The following is a 19,814-nucleotide window of genomic DNA, read 5'->3' as shown; positions in this document are numbered from 1 at the left end:
AGCGATTAAGACCGTTTGAAGACGATTATGTTGCTGTTATAATATGTGGTATATAATAACTTTTACTTATCAGTATTAATGATGTTGATTCGGCCATAACCGGGTACAGAGCGGGGCATCACGTGCACCGTACTCAACATCATTGATGAGGTTAGTTATGCATGAACCTCTTTACATGATTCATTCAAGCATCGCTATATCGATGGATATTTAAAGACAATAGATGTTTGATTGTATTAACAAGAGGTAAGTTATGTGTAAACTGACCCGAAACATTCTGATAGATTACAACGGAAATTACCATAAAATACCAGAATAAAAGCTGGAAAGAGTTTATACGTAGGGACACAGGGGATTGATCAGAAAAAGGTAAAGAATCTATATTTAATGAACAAATATGCGTAGTGAACCTTGTTAAGTATGTAGAATATTGCGTTCAGCGCTACCAACATTTAGTTGTTGTTTTTTTCTGTAGAGGGACAATAATACAAAATATGTCTGAAGGTGTAGCTATGGTACGAATGCTGGCTCTTTCTATGTTGGCGAGTAAAGAGTTTAAGACGTTTAGCTATAAAATATATCTGGTAGCAGTTATGTTAAATTTCAATAACTGTTCAATTTACGACCACTTTTTGACATTTATTTTATATCTTTATTTATCACAGTGTTTGAAGTCGCCTTAATTTTTACCATCACCAACCAATTATGAGGGGGGAAAACAGTCTACGACGCCGGAACATTGCCGACCAATGACTATTTGAACATGCTGGCCTTATCGCCCATAGAGTGTGTGGTGACCGCTCTGACGTATAACCGGTCACTGGCGCTGTACGACAGGTCGTTACACCAGTGTTTACTGTATGACGACATCAACGAGACAGAGATGTCTGACGGGATGGGAGTCCTCTTTATACAGGGTAATCTGACAATAACGTTTGACCAGTGATGAGGAATCAAATGAGAAATTCATTTAATTTGCTCTTGACAAAAATGGTTTGATATTATGTATGTGGTAGATGGAGAGTTGATATCATCACTGTGTCGACAGAAATGTGGTGGAGATGTTGATTGGGATGGTGGAATATTTAATGATGGAGGAGAAGTGGAAATTATAGGTAATGGTTGAGCTGTTAAGTGTTTTATAGCAAAGAAGAATTATTCTTGTTTGTGTTTAGAGTTACAAACGTGCAGATATCTCGACACCACAAGAAAGGTCAAAGTGTATCATATCACACCTATAAAAGGAACGAAATGTCGTTAATCGAGATCAATCCGTGAAGAGCATGGACCTCTAACATCTTATTTAGACCTCTTGGCATATATGACGACAACCACCACAAACGACGTACTCGGCATTGAAATGTCAGTTGTAAACCATTTATATAGGGATTGTACATGAGTAAGTATATAGTAAGTGTACATTTGTTATTATATAAATGGTGTTCAGGTATATTGATGGTGTTCAGGTATATTTATATAGAAATTGTACTTGTATTGCTATATAGAAAGTGTAAATGTAGATGATGTTCAGGTATATTGATGGTGTTCAGGTATATTTATATAGAAATTGTACTTGTATTGCTATATAGAAAGTGTAAATGTACAATTATATAGAAAGTGTATATGTGTAAGTATATAAAAAGTGTAAATATATAATTATATAGAAAGTGTTAATGTGTATTTATATAAAAAGTGTACATTAGTTTTTATATAGAAAAATGTACAGGTATAGTTATATAGAAAGTGTACTTGTATAATTATATAGAAAGTGTTCATGTGTAATTATATAAAACGTGTAAATGTATAATTATATAGAAAGTGTTAATGTGTTAATATATAAAAAGTGTAAATGTATAATTATATAAAAAGTGTTCATGTGAAGTTATATAAAAAGTGTAAATGTATAATTATATAGAAAGTGTTAATGAGTAGTTATTAAAAACATGTAAATTTATAATTATATAAAAAGTGTAAATGTATAATTATATAGAAAGTGTTAATGTGTAGTTATAGAAAAAGTGTACATTAGTTTTTATATAGAAAATGTACAGGTATAGTTATATAGAACGTGTACTTGTGTAATTATATATAAAGTGAACTTGTATAATTATATATAAAGTGTAAATGCGTAAATGTATAAAAAGTTTAAATGTATAATTATATAGAAAGTATACTTGTGTAATTATATAAAAAGTGTAAATGTATAATTATATAGAAAGTGTCAATGTGTATTTATATAGAAAGTGTACATGTATAATTATATAGAAAGTGTTAATGAGTAATTTTACAGAAAGTGTTGATGTGTAATTTATGGTAAGTGTACATATAAATTTGACATAGAAATATTTTGACAATTGATAAAACGGAAAAATATAATTGGTGACCCGGCATTGGTACTATCACCCCTTTGCTATTGTTTCGTCTATGTTTGTGAGATATACGATGTTTAGATTTCAAACATTACAGAAGCATAAAAACATTTAACGAAGATAGTGTAAAATAACATTAACTGTCTAAGTTGCTTATTATGTATGGAATAAAAAGGGTTCTTAAAGGCATTTATCAATTGTTCATTCATTATTAATAGTTTTGAAAGTTATTTGAAATATACATTGAATCTTAGATCATTCATGAAAAATAATATATTTAAGACGATTTCATATATGGTTGCATCAACAAATGGATTCATTGGTCAAAAAATCAAAGGCATATCCACAAGTGCAATAGTAATCACTTTTGAGCCTTACACTGACCAGATATGGTATATATGGCCGATTTAAATGTCAGAGCTTTGCAGACAAGCATCGTTTTCATATGCAAGTCAATACAATACAAACCTATTGACTTAATGTCAAATGTGTTGAACATGTGCAGCAGAAGCTCTGTGGAGCTTGTAAATGAGGTTCTTGGCAACAAGAACTTAATGAAAAGCTAACTGGAGACCTGATACAATGCTAGTTAATTTTGTCAGATACCTTTCGATTTGGGAAGAAGAAAAAACAAACAAACAATAGAAAAAAAAAATAAAACAAAAACAAGACTTTCCCTTTTATCTGCCGAAGAAGATAAGTTGTACCATTGTCTTACTACCAGGGTCAATGGTGATGTTATTTTGTAATAAATGCATGCACAGTCCTTCGCCGTCAATGATAGCACAGCTAACATCAGCATCATCTATAATATTTTTTTTACACAACGAGCCAAAAGAGGTGTTGACACGGCTATTTGAAGAAAGTATTTTTCAAGCATAATATGCCCTTGGTATATAATGCATTAACGCCGAGTGTGGGGTAATTGAGATGCATATCTCTTATTTTTGTTCTTTACACCTAAGTTAGTCCGTTGTTTAGGGATTATGTCAATGTCTTTGAACGCATATTTGGCAAATTAAAATCAGGGGAATGAAGTAACGGATCTGCTGTGTATAGGTCAATACAAATGGAACGCCCGAGAAAGTATTCACTAAAAAGGCAATTCTGTATATCAAGGAAACATATCTTACTACGGATATGTCTTAACATTCGTTTTTTGCAAATTAGTTCACTAGTGAAGCTTTTCATTAATTCATATCATATGGTAAATGTTTGGATTTAGTGTTACACTAGGTGAACAGTTTACCCTTGAGTCAGATGGCAGATATTGTTAAGGCACCATGGACATCCGAATACGTCAAACTTTCAGAGTTGATAGAACGGCCAAATTAAGATGCATCAGCATAAAACCAGCTGGTTTTTAGGAACAATACGCAAATACATCTGTATACAAAACTAGCCTGCGTAATGAACTGTTAGGACATCAGTACATCAGTAGCATTATTTTCAACAGAACAATAGTAACAATAATACCGTCCTATTGTCAATGTAATTATCAGATTTATTAGATTAGATTTTTGACACATCATTTTATAAATCAATCAGCACTATGTTATTTATCCTGCGAATTACAACAGTGACCATCAGTACCATTTTACTATCAGAAACGAACCGCTGCCGTTCAATTACAGTGTTCATATCATCATAATAAATTACAGTTTGAACCTTCTTTACGACACAATTCACGTCGAAAGACGCTTTAATTTCTGAAATAAATATTGTACTACCTCATTTATAAAACAACGTATTTGATTGTAGTTCCTAGATCATGTGGTGCTGATAAACGCCGTGTCTCCCGTCTTCGAGCATGTCGCCCCAATCGTCTCGATTCGCAGCCTCGCCTTAAAGGAGGAACTCGTAAACCTTTAGTTCTTTATGATGTCGCAAGTCTGTCTATCAGTTGTGATGACTAATATACTTAATATTCAATTTATACCTAATTTCATTTTATTTTTAGCCGTGGATGCCTTGCATGTAAGAATAGAAATTCCAGTTTTATTATATGCCAGGTTCCATGTCATACAAGTATGATTTTGGTACGGTGTTGGCCTAGTGGTATATAACATGGCTATATGAGGAACTATTCGTTTTTTTCAAGTTTCGGTAATGGTTGTCGGTTACTGCTTAACCAAGATGCTTTACTCAGTTGTTTTCAAGTCAACAAAACTATCAATGACAGTACAGTTCTGAAATAGCCGAATCGCAGCACGGGCTGTACGATCCCGAAAAAGATGAGGAATATATAGGTAGCTATGGACCCGATGTCCAAGGATATCCTAAGACGGTTATATTGTTGTTATAACGTATGGTTTATAAGGAGATAAACATAGCATTATTAATGCTGTTGGTTCGGCCATTACTATGTACATTGGAGGGGGTATGACCGTACACAACAAAATTCATGACATTAGTTATGCATGAGCCTTTTTGTTTTCCAGGATTCATTCACGCATAGATTCATCTATACATATTTAAAGAATACAGATGATTAATTTTTTTTTATCTTTAGGAATTTGTTGTGGTGTACACTGAGCCAAAGCATGTGTATTGATTCAGACATGAACCACCTTAATAAAAGCTTTCAAAGTTCATCCATGAGTGCACTTGGAACTGATAAGAAAGAGGAAAGAATTTATATTTCATGAACGAGACACATGACGCCATTGTGTTCTAGTCTACAAAAAAAATAATGACCGAATGGCAGCCCCGGCCGTACTCTCCCCATCAAGATGATGAAGGTGTACTTAGCTAAAGGACTGACATTTATGGATATTGCTATTAGAAAGTGCTATATATCAAAACGTCAACTTATTCATTCGTATTCGAGCTTTTTTTAGCCTATCATTACTGGGTAGAACGTACCCATAAGGTTTGATGAAGTTACCTATGCATTTTTTTCCTTCAGTTTCATTCACGCATAGCTTCATCAATAATTTTTAAAAAACAAAAAATGTTTTAAATTCCTATATATTTTAGGAGATGTTGTTCTGGTGCACAGTGAAACGGAAAATTACAACAGATCCCAAGGGAAGTTTCAATAAAGCACCAGAATAAAGCTATAGCGAGTGCATAGAGAGGGCACAGGGGACTGATAAGGGACAGCACAGAATTTATATTTTATGAACAAGATATGCTTAGTGAACATTATGAAATATGAAGAAGGGTTGCTTCAGCGCTAACGACATTTTGATTTTTTGTAGAAGACTGACGGTATAGTGTATGTCTGTACTTGTAGCTATGGTACGGTCACTGGCTATCGCCGTTTTGGCTGGTAAGGATTTGTAGATAGTTTGCTGGATATATGTTAAATGCTAGTTTTTTTGTGTGTTTTTTTTTTTTTTTTTTCATTTGTCAAATATTCTTTTACAGCTTTTGGAGTCGCGTTAACTTTTGAAACCACTAACAAATTATGGAAGGTAAAAACAGACTTTGGCGCTGGAACATTGCCGACCAATGAATATTCTAACGTGCTAGCCTTATCGCCCGTAGAGTGTGTTGTTACCGCTCTGACGTATAACCGGTCACTGGCGCTGTACGACAGGTGGTTACACCAGTGTTTGCTGTATGACGACATTAACGAGACAGAGATGTCTGACGGGATGGGAGTCCTCTTTATACAGGGTAATCTGACAATAACGTTTGACCAGTAATGAGGAATCAAATGAGAAATTCATTTAATTTGCTCTTGACAAAAAATCAACGATTATATTTGAAAGTATGTCAATGTTCCGTAATGCCTCAAAACTTTTTGTGGTATATAGCGGCCGTGGCGGTAGTTATGGTCTTTTGTGGTAGAGGTTGGTGATATGGTGGTTATGTGTGGTGGTGTGGTGGAAATGTGTGGTGGTGGTAGTGGTGGTGATGGTAGTGGTGGTGGTGGTGGAATGTGGTGGTGGTGGTGGTGGTGTTGGTGTAGTGTGTGGTGTTGGTTTTGCTGCTGCTGGTGCTGATGTGTTTTTATACACGAATTAGCAATATGGTACTGTATAATGTATTTTGATAAATTTGATAATTTTCTATCGTTCTGTATTTAGATATGAAAACGTGCGGAGACCTTGATCCCGCAAGAAAGTCTGGAGTGTATCGTATAGCACCTATACCAGGGAACAGCTTCGATGTGTATTGTGACGTGGATAGTGAAGGAGGTCCTTGGACTGTAAGTATATTTAACTCTCTAGCGTACTATGACATGGATAGAGAAGAAGGTCCTTGGACTGTGAGTATAGCAAACTCTCTAGTGTACTGTGACATGGATAGTGAAGGAGGTCCTTGGACTGTAAGTATAGCAAACTCTCTAGTGTACTGTGTCATGGATAGTGAAAGAGGTCCTTGGACTGTAAGTATATCTAATTTTTTAGCGTACTGTGACATGGATAGTGATGGAGGTCATTGGACTGTAAGTAAAACCCAATATCTAGTGTATCATTGGACTGTCAGGACAGTGATAGTAAGTGTAATTCGATATTTAATATCTATAACCAATCCTGTCAAATAACTTTTTTGTGTTCCGATGATATTCAAATTATCTTGAAGCGTTGTTAAATAGTGGTGTAACATTGTTAGAGTAACTGAAAAGAGATAAACATTTTATTGATTAAACACACAGGTCATACAAAACCGACAAAGCAAAGAGGTGGACTTCTACAGGAACTGGGATCAGTACAAAGACGGATTTGGTGATCTTCTCGGGAACTTCTGGCTAGGTGAGACTAATTTGTCAACATCGTTATTTATGTTCCGGATTTCATTATATATTTTCGTATTTAAATGGTGGTATAGAGATTGTATTGTTTGATCTAATTTTATATTCAAATTATTTTACTGTATATTCTACCTAATATTTAAACAAAACTTGTTTTGAGCTGAGTATATATAACGTACGGTGAAATCCTAGGTCTTCAGGAAATCTCCCCTGAAAAAAACAGTGACCGAAAACTTACCTCAAATTTATCAGAATTCGACCAGAAAGTTATTTGTTTTTGTTGTTTTTTTAATGTCAAATCCATTTCAATGTTAGGTCAAATTCTGGCAATTTCTTGACATGATTAGATTATTTTGCCTTTTCCCATTTGACATTTGAAATGTTTACATGAAATTGATTTTTATATACAGTAATCATTTTATTTAACAGGAAACGATCACATACATACACTGACCGCGACCCCATGTATTCTCCGTGTACAAGTGGAAACTGTACGTGGAGCATTTTGGTATGTTGAATACTCGACATTCCAGATTTCCAGCGAGGCCGAAGGTTACAAATTGTCGCTATCTGGCTTCAGTAGAAACGTCAGTAAGTTTGTGTGTTTGTTTGTATAAATTAGCATGCTGAGATAGATTGAAAATATCTACATATTTACATGCATGTTACATTGTTGAGCTTTCATAAAAAAAATGGAATGAAAAAAAAATATATTAAATCATTATATTGATGTATTAAGGTGATTATGTTTTAATTTCATTTTTTTTTATTTGAACAAGTGTATCGTCATCAAATTCTGTTTGAAGGTTTCAGTAGGAAAATGGATAAAATGGTCGGCTTACGACAAACCAACACGGAGTTGATTCCTCTGAAACGTATGGGGGGTCCCCTGACCGTCAGTGCACATTTTCTCCTGGTAATCTGTCATAGTTTAACGCACAGCCTACTTCCACCTCGGATAGGAATGCTATACAGTTAAAGTATGTTGTTGAGGGATATAGCAAGTTTCTGGGGTCACGAGATCATGTCTATTTCTCTAGGCCAAGCCGGGGGAAATAGGCATGGTCAAGGGACACCAGAAACTAGCTATATCCCTCAACTACATACTTTTACCGTTTTAGCATACCGATACAAACTGGATAAATTATTTTAAGCAGATTTTTGTTAAAACCATAAGCTGTGAAACAAGCTTCCATATGACTGTCCTAGCAATCATTTTGATACACTGTAGAAAGGGCCAAGTGATAATATGCCTTTCTCCAATCAAAGCAGTGGACATGGTTTCAAATATTTCCCATACCAAAACTAAATTTTCATTAAGGTAGCCATCATCTGCTACAATGAATATAACACCTGGAATTCAGCGTAAAATTTTCTTTACAGCTGAATGCTTTCGGCAGTCAACTCGCAATCCCCTCCATTGTTTTGTCCCTTGCCTCCAAATAATGCACCAACACTGCCACAGAGGCCTTTACTGCTTTCCGAGTGCTTTTGGAATCTTTTTCTTAAAGTAGGGACTTCAAATCATTTTCATCTAGCTCCTAAAATCTTGACAGTGCTATTTCATTTTACCGGTCGTCTGCAAGTAGGTGGCGCGTTCAGTAGCAAGCCCCGCCCACTTGGCTACGTATACGCTAGTTACTAAAGTCATCTTCGGAAACAAGCTCGCCCACCTCGCGTCTGATCGGCTCGGCGGAAATACCTGAACATTCAGGTGTGTGTTAGCTCAGGGGTGTGCTAGTTCTCAAGACTAACGCACAGGACTAGCCCACAGCAAAGCGAGCTTAAACAAAAAGGAGGGAAGTAGTCTATTTAATCAGTAAATTTTTATATAGAGTAAATAAAATAGAGATATGATAATAACCAATAAACTTTAAAACTGTATATGATTTAGTTTTAATTATGTTTAAGCATACTATATAATAAAATATTCCCACACCATTGCATATGTAAGATACATTTGTTCTGCGTGGAACAACCATGTGGGATACCTATCCCGCATATGTGCACCGAGTGTCCCTATGTCCAGGACTACTTTTTAATTGTGTGTCGTCACTGAGAAACCCTTCTGTTTGTTTATATGTTTAATACCTTTAACAAATGCACTATATCATTTTTTGAAGTGTCATTTGATTTTTGTTTAATTATGATCATTGACCTATTAATTCGGTAAATTCTGTAACTGTTTGTCGAGAATGTTTTTGTTTTTTTTACAGCTGAAAATTAGATATTTTTTGTCGTGCAGCAAGCATAGAAGGATGAATATGACGTCATGTCAAACGTCAGTCGGCAGTTTCCGGAAAGCCGATCGTCTCTGACAAATATTAATGTATATTTTTTTGTTATCTTAACACTTTGACAGTGAGCTTACCGAATTTTTTTGTTTCATCTTCCCAAATATGCAATTGGTTTTATTGTCGGTCAAAGATTTTTATAGTTTCGCTATGTTTGATCTATTTCCCAATGCATTTCACAAAACGGTGTGAGAAAAATAGTCAATCATATGCTAGGTATGTGAGATAGGGAAATGTTACCATCAGGTGTAGAATTAGAGGGTCAGAACCAAGGCAAGCCTCGGTTCGGACCCCAAATTTTACTTATGGACTCTATTAGTAATATTAAATGAATCTTACTTCGGAATCAAGACGTACTGTATATGCAATGTTATCAGTTTTTCATGTTTGAGTTTTGTTTATTGCATTTTCTGTTTTTTTTTCCTTTGAGACGATGCTTTCATGAGGAATGATGGTCAGCCGTTTTCCACACCAGACAGGAACAACGATGGAAAAGACTGTGTTCATAGACGAAGAGGACCATGGTGGCACAAAGGATGCACTTACGTAAATCTGAACGGTTTATACGAATACACTAACATTAAGCAAGCGATGTATTGGCGGAATTTTTATGGAAACCGTATTCGAACGCCACTGAGGACATCGAGAATGATGCTGAGAAAATCTTAACAAAGTTGCCGCGGTTTGTTTGTGATACCAAGATACCGTAACATGTACATGAATCTTCACTGTCAGACTTTGTGAAGAGACTAAATATTACAGTGAGATCAAATGAGTGGGTTTTTTTTCTATCGTTGACTTTTTGTGAACGTAAGCCAATAATCAGATCATGGAAAGTGCACTTATACAATAGCCATATTTTTATTTACGTTTCGGCGAACTACATTAACATGTAAAACCATATGAATGTTGAAACGGGGTATTAAATCTCCCACAGGAATATGTGAAATTTTCAAACAGCTTCTATTTTTTCTTTTTTTAAGACATTTTCTTTTTCCGTGACTTGCTTCTGTTGAAAACATTTATGATGGTATGGGGAAGTATTTTGATTCAACCTTGAATAAAATTGGACTGCTACAGGTAAAGCTGTGAGCAATGTGTGTTTAATCAACCATGACTATTTTTGGACAGGTAAAGGTAATAATATAACAAGCTATATATAGTGATTGCTTGAGCATTTCATGCAATGTCGTTTTATACATAGCCATTTCGGAGGTGAACACTGAAGAGACAACAAGTCTGATTTTGATCATTTTTATAACACAGTCGACTGTCGGTGAGCAATCAAATAAAGGTTCTGATACCGATACTATTCTTAATCATTATGATGTATTAGACATGCAGGAAAATAACCGCCTAAATTTTGAACTGAAAAACAGTCTTTTGTCGGACATTTCGTCTGCTAATGATGAAAACCTTGTTCAGTGCTCAATGGATATTGAGAGAATGGATACTAGAGTCCGAATCCCCTTGAAAGCTCAATATCTTCAGTTCAAACGCTCTGCACGTGCTTAAAACGCACCAAGTGACCAACAGCAGTCTGACATGAGCGACATTCTTAGTGAAAACAACGCTTACAGTGTTAAAATTCCCAGAAAGGAAAGTGAAAATAGAGTAAGGACATTAATCTGCAGGTATCGGAATCAATGTGAAACATTGAAAATGCCTCATGTGACACTATATCGAAATTATGGTGGATTATACAGTTTGTGATACTTTATCGAAATTCTGTCGGATGATGTATACAGCTTGTACAAATAATAATGTATCGAAATTCTGTCGGATTATATAGAGTTTCTGATACTCTATCGAAACTCTGTCGGGTTATATACAATTTCTGATACTATATCGAAACTCTATTGGATTACATTATCAATTGATTATTAAAGATGAAGTGTACATTTTTGTTATTTGCATCATTTTTCCATCTGTCCAAAGAACTGTCCATTATTTATGGAAATAATGGGCAGTTTGTCCTAATAATGGACTGATAATTGTCAATTTTAGATATAATGGTCTATATAAACAATGGATGATATCATAGATATGTCTTAAAATACATTTTGTAATGATGGTTTTGTACTGTTAATCTGCTAAGAACGAAAAAAGATGCCGAGAATAAAACTGAACATCTAATAATACAAGTGTATACTTTTTCATAACCTTAAACTCATCTCTCTGCCGTAGTCTAACATTGAAGGATTTTTTGTTTTTATTTAACGTCCTATTAACAGCCAGGGCCATTTAAGGACGTGCCAGGTTTTGGAAGTGGAGGAAAGCCGGAGTACCCGGAATAAACCACCGGCCTACGGTCAGTACCTGGCAACTGCCCAACGTAGGTTTGAACTCGCAACCCAGAGGTGGAGGGCTAGTGATAAAGTGTCGGGACATCTTAACCACTCGGCCACCGCGGCCCCTACATTGAAGGAAATAAATGTTTCGCGTCAGTAAAGTTTACGCTGTTGTGTACATAGATCAAGGGTTGGTAAAATATATATCTATTGACCATCAAGCAATAACAATAGGAGGGGAATACCCTTAGGCGCCATCGTTTTTACACTGGCATATATAGATATATATCTTGAAAACCACATCCTTGACTCTCGATAATCAGTCTTAATCAAAATTAGGAAAGTATTCAAAGTAAGACTTTGGTTGTTTTTAGCGAAATATATCTCGAGCAATGGGCAGATGAACTACTTGGCAGTTCACTTCATTTGCACGAGGGTCAGTTCCCTTCATCAGCCCTTGCAAGCAACAAGAGTGACTATCAATCCTTAAATATTTGATGTCTAATATACATAACAGCTGAAAAAAAAATTAACCACTCATGATAAGTATCTTAATGAATATATTTATTGTACTTAACAAAACAAAAATCATAATCTGAATTACCAGACAATGCTAATTGTTCGATTTTGATAATGATATGGAACTGACCTATTTAGAAAAAAGAAGAAAAAAACAGTTGACTTTTTAGCTGTGCCAGCATGTATATTGTCTATCCTAAAAAATAATGTCATTTACTTCTTTTGTTTCAATATATTTTGTTTATTCGAGAATTTTTTTCATTAATTATAACATTCCATTGTATTAACTTATCGTGCTCCTATAAACAATTGGGGAGGTAGAAACCCTTGACAACTGCAAATACGTACTTGGTATCTTCTATGAAGCTTAATGTTAAGGTAGATTATGTTCCAAACCGTTCATCACAACAATGGTATGACAATCTTTTTTTTTTTTGTTATAAACAGTCACATAAAAAAATCTAAAACACACAATAAAATAATATTTCGTAAACAGGATATGCCGAAGGGAACTTTACTACCAGGCATATTGTCTAGTTAAGTGGTTCTACAAGCTAACCAGGTTGTTGCTGATGATAGAAGAATGAACACAGATATAATGAAAACTTTGTCTTTCATGTACAATATAACTTTGACTTGAATGAATCTTTTTACAATTTTCTCTGTTTGAAAGAACGTGTAGAATAGGTTCGAGATGTGTAACAAAATAAATATATTGTTTATCCAATCAATAAGGGTTACTAATCAATAATGACGAATTTTTACTCGTGTTTCTTGTTTACGTTATCACCATGGAGACCAGTCCTAATATGGAAATGTCTGTTGTAAGGACGAAAATTCATAAACAATGAACATCACTAAGGTTGTATGCTTCATTACCTATTATTATCAAGCATTAACCTACTGATACATGACACGCGTATCATAAATATGTAATTGTATATCATATATATATACATGAAAGTGAACTTTAATTCCCTGTAAATGGAACGTAAAAATCATACCTGCTACCCTCATAGACATAAACAAGATATGCACGCAAACGAAATTGTATTAAAACTCTTAGTTCATTAAGTAAATTTGCATAAGGATAATTAACGAAAAGCAATGGAAATAAAAGTAGATCGTTCAGAACGGGATACCTCTTCTATCTAATCCAGACATTTCTATAGGCATCAAACACGTTTGGCACGCCGAACTCAACACAACGCCGTAAGAAAAACTAAGGCACGCAAAAGTCAATAAATAAAAAAACCCGTGAGAAAGGCTACGGCAACCAAATTCATCAAAATACCACGATAAATATTAGGACACGCCAAACCAACCAAACCCCGACAGAAAGACACGTCAAATCCAACAAAACTCCGTGAGAAATGCAATGGCGACCAAAACCAAACCAAAACCCGTGAGAAAAGCTAAGGCATGTCAAACCCAATAAAACCCCATGAGAAAGGCACGCCAAACCAACACAATCCCGTAAGAAAGGCACGTCAAACCCAATCTGACCCTATGAGAAAGGCAGGTCAAACCTAACAAAAACCCGTTAGAAATTCAATGGCGACCAAACCAAAACCAAAACCCATGGGAAAGGCTAAGGCATGCCGAACCCAATAAAACCCTATAAGAAAGGCACGCAAACCCAATCAGACCCTATGAGAAAGGCACGTCAAACCTAACAAAAACCCGTTAGAAATACAATGGCAACCAAAACCAAACCAAAACCCGTGCGAAAGGCTAAGACACGCAAAAGTCAATAAAAAAACCTTTGAGAAAGGCTATGGCAACCAAACTCAACAAAATACCACGATAAATACTAGGACACACCAAACCAACCAAAACCCCGTGAGAAAGACACGTCAAACTAAAAAAAAAACTCATGAGAAAGGCTAAGGCAGGCCAAGCCAATAAATCCTCGTGAGAAAGGTTAAGGGACGCAAAACCAACAAAACCCCATGAGAAAAGCACGCCAAACCAAACCTATCATGTCAGAAAAGTATGCCAAACTCAATTAAAACCCTTGAAAAAGGCTAGAGTACACCAAACCGACCCCGTGATGAAATCTATGACAAGGTAAATTTAACAGACCCCGTAAGAAAGGCTGTGATGTGCTAAGAAATGATGAAGTGAGTCAAATTTCAACTGGTGCTCAATGCTTCAACGCATTTTGCTGGGATCGAGTTATTAATTCGTCCTAGCACAGACCCTCTCAAAGTTAAAACCCCGTAAAATGATTTAAGTAGTGTGACGTAACAAATAACAAACAAAATTAATGTATACGCATAATTAACTTGGTTTTGCATTGTCTTAATTCTAATGACGATACCTATTACTTAAACCTGGGAAAATGGTTTACTTGAAAGTATAATTTGAATTGCGTAGAGGAGGTTTTTTTTAATATGGGTCATGGTCATTTATGGTTCAGGGCTCATCTAAGGAATTCATCTTTACTATAGATAGTTTACTGACGTATATCATAAAAATAATTTTCTCGGATGATGGGAATTATTTTCTACTGGTCTGGTTTCCTAAGATGTATTAAATTCTATTTTTCTCAATACAGCGTAAATTCTGACTATTATTATATATACTATTATAACCGGTACTGGTAATTCAGTATCTGACTATTATTATATATACTATTATAACCGGTACTGGTAATTCAGTTTCTTATTAATAATGGGAAGTGTTAGTCCATAAATTAAACATAAGAATTGCATTTAAATTATTGAGAGAGTTTAACAGAAGGGGAACGTATTCATTATAAAATTGAAAATAGAATGAACTCTTGTACATCATGCCAGAGTTGATCGTTTCACATTATACCAAATATTCGCTTTTTCGAGTTTCGGCAATGGTTGCTTGCTACACCTTTAACAAGATGCTTAACATTTTTGTGTTCCAGTCTACAAAACTGTTAAGACAGTGCAGTTCTGAAATGGCCGAATGGCAGCACCGGCTACAGGTTCCCCATAAAAATGATAAAGGCGTCGGTTTATGTTTATGGATAATAAGACGGTCATATTGTTGTCATAAAGTGTTGATATATAAGAACATCTACTTATCATTACTGCTGCTGATGCTGATTCTGCTTAACGGGTACATTGTGTGTGTGTGGCGGGGGGAGGGGGGTATTATCATACACAGCGGGATTAATGAGGTAAGTTATGCATGAGTCTTTTCTTCAGAATTCATTAACGCATAGCTTCATCGATAAATGTTTAAAGGAAAGATATGTTTAATTCCTATTAATTAACAAAAACAATGGTCTGGCGTACACTGAACCGAACCAATTTAATAGATTCCTACGGAAATTACCATGAAACAAATTAATAAAAACTATCAAGAGTATATACGTAAGGACACAGGGGACTGATAAGAAACAGAAAATAATTTATATTTAATGAACAAGATATGTTATAAGATAAGTATCCTTCAGCGCTAACGATATGTTTTTTTCTATAGAAGGTCGTTAATACAAAGTATTCTGCACGTGTAGCTATGGTACGGATGCTGGTCTTTTCCGTGTTGGCAGGTAAATATTTCTGGTTGGTTCTAATTTACTAACTTATTACGTTGTATGTCAATATTCTAGCGGGAGCGGTGGAAGGGGGGGGGGTATCATCAAAACATAAAAATGCAAAGTAAATTTCCGACCAAATTTCATAATTGTATTAATCGTAATTATACATTTATTACAGTTTTTGAAGTCGCCTTTGCCTTTACCACCATCCACAAATTATTGGAGGTAAAAACAATTGACTACGGAACATTACAGAACAGCGACGATCTGAGTATGATGGCTATATCGCCCATAGAGTGTTCAGTGACCGCTCTGACGTATAACCGGTCACTGGCGCTGTACGACAGGTCGTTACACCAGTGTTTAATGTATGACGACATCAACCAGACAGAAATATCTGACGGGATGGGAGTCCTCTATATACAGGGTAAGCTAACAATGAGGATTACAATGACAGATTCCATTTACAATGATCTTTTGAATAACGAACAAACAATTAATTATAAAATTATGTCATTGATTCTTAATTAGCCACTGTTTACGATATGTTTTGATATACAGCGGCCATAGTGGTAGTGGAGGTCTTTTGGGGTTGAGGTGGTGGCTGTGGTGGTTGTTGTGATTTTGATGTATTGTTGTAGTGTAGCTTATTATTTTGTGTGGTGGTGGTGGTCGTTGTCTGGCGGTGGTGTTTATTTGTGGTGTCGGTAGTGGTTAAGTGTGATGTCGGTAGTGGTTATGTGTGGTGTCGGTAGTGGTTAAGTGTGATGTCGGTAGTGGTTATGTGTGGTGTCGGTAGTGTTTATGTGTGGTGATTGTGTCGGTGGTGGTTATGTGAAGTGGTGGTGGTGTTGGTGATGGTTTTGCGTGCTGGTTGTGATAATCGCGGTGGTTATGTTTGGTGGTGGTGGTTATGTGCAGTGGTGGTGGTGCCTGTGGTGGTTATGTATAGTAGTGGTGGTGTCTGTGGTGGTTATGTGTAGTGGTGGTTGTGTCTGTGGTGGTTATGTGTAGTGGTGGTGGTGTCAGTGGTGGTTATGTGTAGTGGTGGTGGTGTTGGTGATGGTTTTGCGTGCTGGTTGTGATAATCGCGGTGGTTATGTTTGGTGGTGGTGGTTATGTGCAGTGGTGGTGGTGCCTGTGGTGGTTATGTGTAGTAGTGGTGGTGTCTGTGGTGGTATGTTTGGTGGTGGTGAAGATGGTTTGTGGTTATATGTGGTGATTGGGATGTTGGGCAGTTTACTGATGGCGGTGAAGTTGTAGAGTGTGGTGGAGCGGCAAAGTGTTTTAAAGAAAGGAGCAAGAATTCGGAGCATATGAATGCTTATTCTTATTTTCTCATATTTTGTACTTAGATATGCAAACGTGCGGAGATCTCGATCCCACAATGAAATCTGGAGTGTATCGTATCACACCAATACAAGGAAACACATTTGATGTGTATTGTGACATGGATAGTGAAGGGGGTCCATGGACTGTAAGTATAACACAATATCTAGTGTACTGTGACATGAAAAGTGAGAGAGGTCCATGGACTGTAAGTATAACAAACTCTCTAGTGTACTGTGACATGGTTAGTGATGGAGGTCCATGGACTGTAAGTATAGCAAACTCTCTAGTGTACTGTGACATGGATAGTGATGGAGGTCCTTGGACTGTAAGTATAGCAAACTCTCTAGTGTGCTGTGACATTGATAGTGATGGAGGTCCTTGGACTGTAAGTATAGCAAACTCTCTAGTGTACTGTGACATGAAAAGTGAGGGAGGTCCTTGGACTGTAAGTATAACACAATATCTAGTGTACTGTGACATGGATAGTGATGGAGGTCCATGAACTGTAAGTATAACAAACTCTCTAGTGTACTGTGACATGAAAAGTGAGAGAGGTCCTTGGACAGTAAGTATAACAAACTCTCTAGTGTAGTGTGACATGGATAGTGAAGGAGGTCCTTGGACTGTAGGTATTACAAACTGTCTAGTATATTGTAAGATGGCTTTTGACGGATGTCCTTGGACTGTAAATATAAGCAGCATTGTACAGTGCACTGTGGTATAGATAATTATGTATGTGGTTTTACTCACACTTTGACAATCGACACAAATATAACGTTGATATATTCGCAATATTTTACTTAATGGCCATTAATTTTGTTCGGTTCAAGTGTCTTTGGAGTTTCATGTTCTTATTCTTTATGCATTTATCATTTTCATAGTTTAGGGCGAAATGTCATTCATTTGATACGATCTTTATTTTTGTATTATTATTTTTATCATTATTCATTTATTTATTTATATTTTTTTATTTTTATTTTTTTTAAACCGAATGGTTTATATACCAATATGAAAATATCACATATTACCGTAAACACAGGTCATACAGAACCGTCAAAGCAAAGAGGTGGACTTCTACAGGAACTGGGATCAGTACAAAAACGGATTTGGTGATCTTCTCGGGAACTTCTGGCTGGGTGAGATAGTTTTTTTTCAATTATTATAATTTACATCTTTGTTAATTAATAACTCCATTTGAAGTTGGATGATACAACCACGATATCAATTAAATCGAAAGATTTGCGATGTATGAGGCAATAACTGACACTAATTCCATGACGTCATTACACACGTATGAATATTTTTTTTTATTTAAGCGCATGATCCATTCAATTTGTGATCTATCATAATCTTCAGATGCGACACCTAATTGATAGCTTCGTAAATTCAAACACAAAGGTTCCGTTTTTCCGAAAATCGACGCGGCTGTTGTCAAATGGCGGTTATTTTATGTGAAGTTAAATCATCCTTAAACGAAATTTGCTCCGGATGAGTATTCGAAAAAAAAAAATATCTCTGTAAACAATAATTATGTTGTTCAATGAAAAAAAAAAAAACTCTTAATAAATAACATTCTTCTGTTGTAAAACGTGGAAACTTATTGAATTTATATCATCTTAAATGAATAACACATGTTATGGACAAATCTACTTGCGACAACAGATTGTTCTATTTATTGAATCAAAATATCAGAGCTGTCGAAAAGGCGGGGATTTTAAATCATATCTTAAAATCCATTTATTTTTTCTTAAAATATTTGTAAACCGAACAAGTACAGATATATGTTGAAATATTTTGATGTTATATCGATTGTCGATTCTAGTGACCAAGCTTTGGACTCAAACGTCATATTTGGGCTTGCAATATTAAATCGACCATATATGTCATTTTTGTACAATTAAATGCTTAAATGGCCTTTTTGTTGGCAGTCAAAACTATATCTCTCTTTTTCCTCCACAGGAGAATGGCGAAATTGTATCAAATACATTTGACACAAATATTAATTAAACCATCAAGTTTTTTTGTTTTTTGTTTTTTTCTATTTATCCAGGAAACGAACGTATACATACACTGACCAAGACCCCGTGTATTTTCCGGTTAGAAATGGAATCTTTGAATGGGACAGTAGGCTACGCCGAATACACATCTTTCCAGATTTCCAGTGAGGTCGAGGGCTACAAACTGTCCGTCGATGGCTATAGAGGAAATATCAGTAAGTTGATAGTTCCTATATCTCCATGGTTTGTCGGATAGAATTCCACGAGTTAATTCTGTAGATCATTAACGTGCAGGGCTGATTTACTGATATACTATATATATATTTATCCTGCAACTGCCACCGCATTGTCGGATTACCCAAACCATATATAGTTTTGCTGAATACGGCAGTGACGGAAAGTAGCTGTATTTAGGAATCTTAGCACGTGCGTCAATTCGGCTGACCTTCTTCAAAGAGAAACAACGTTTAAAAGGAGAACATATTTCTGACATTTTTCACACAGTTTCACTTCAAGATGATTATTTTTTAAGATTGTTTTATGACTTTTGTAGGATAAATAGAATTGATGGTCAGTGTTTTAAAATATAAGCCAAGGCTCGACACCTTTGTTACAGCTTATATTTTAAGACACTGACTATGTATTCTCTATATATTTGATTTGTATACATATACAACTTTTTTGGTCAATGTTACTTTTTTTATATCTTTTTACTATAATTTTCCTCGTTCTACATTTTTTTCGTTCGTTCGGTTTTACACTCGTACGTATGACTTTTTTCTTTCGT

General features: G+C 35.5%; 1 protein-coding gene across 1 annotated transcript; it reads left to right on the top strand.

Annotated features, from left to right (window-relative positions):
• Window positions 1-763: 763 nt before the first annotated feature.
• LOC117315879 lies at window positions 764-19,585 on the top strand. The gene is made up of 11 exons (XM_033870289.1): window positions 764-917; window positions 1,017-1,115; window positions 4,131-4,259; window positions 6,407-6,528; window positions 6,979-7,075; window positions 7,504-7,665; window positions 15,877-16,125; window positions 17,054-17,175; window positions 18,070-18,166; window positions 19,081-19,242; window positions 19,581-19,585. The coding sequence occupies exons 1-11, from the start codon at window positions 764-766 to the stop codon at window positions 19,583-19,585; spliced, it is 1,398 nt and encodes a 465-aa protein (XP_033726180.1).
• The last annotated feature ends 229 nt before the right edge of the window (window positions 19,586-19,814 follow it).

The sequence above is a fragment of the Pecten maximus genome, chromosome 17 (assembly GCF_902652985.1).
Source record: "Pecten maximus chromosome 17, xPecMax1.1, whole genome shotgun sequence".
In the NCBI taxonomy this organism is placed as follows: domain Eukaryota; kingdom Metazoa; phylum Mollusca; class Bivalvia; order Pectinida; family Pectinidae; genus Pecten; species Pecten maximus.
Note: the sequence above shows the minus strand (reverse complement) of the source record. Positions and strands in the feature narration are given on the sequence as shown.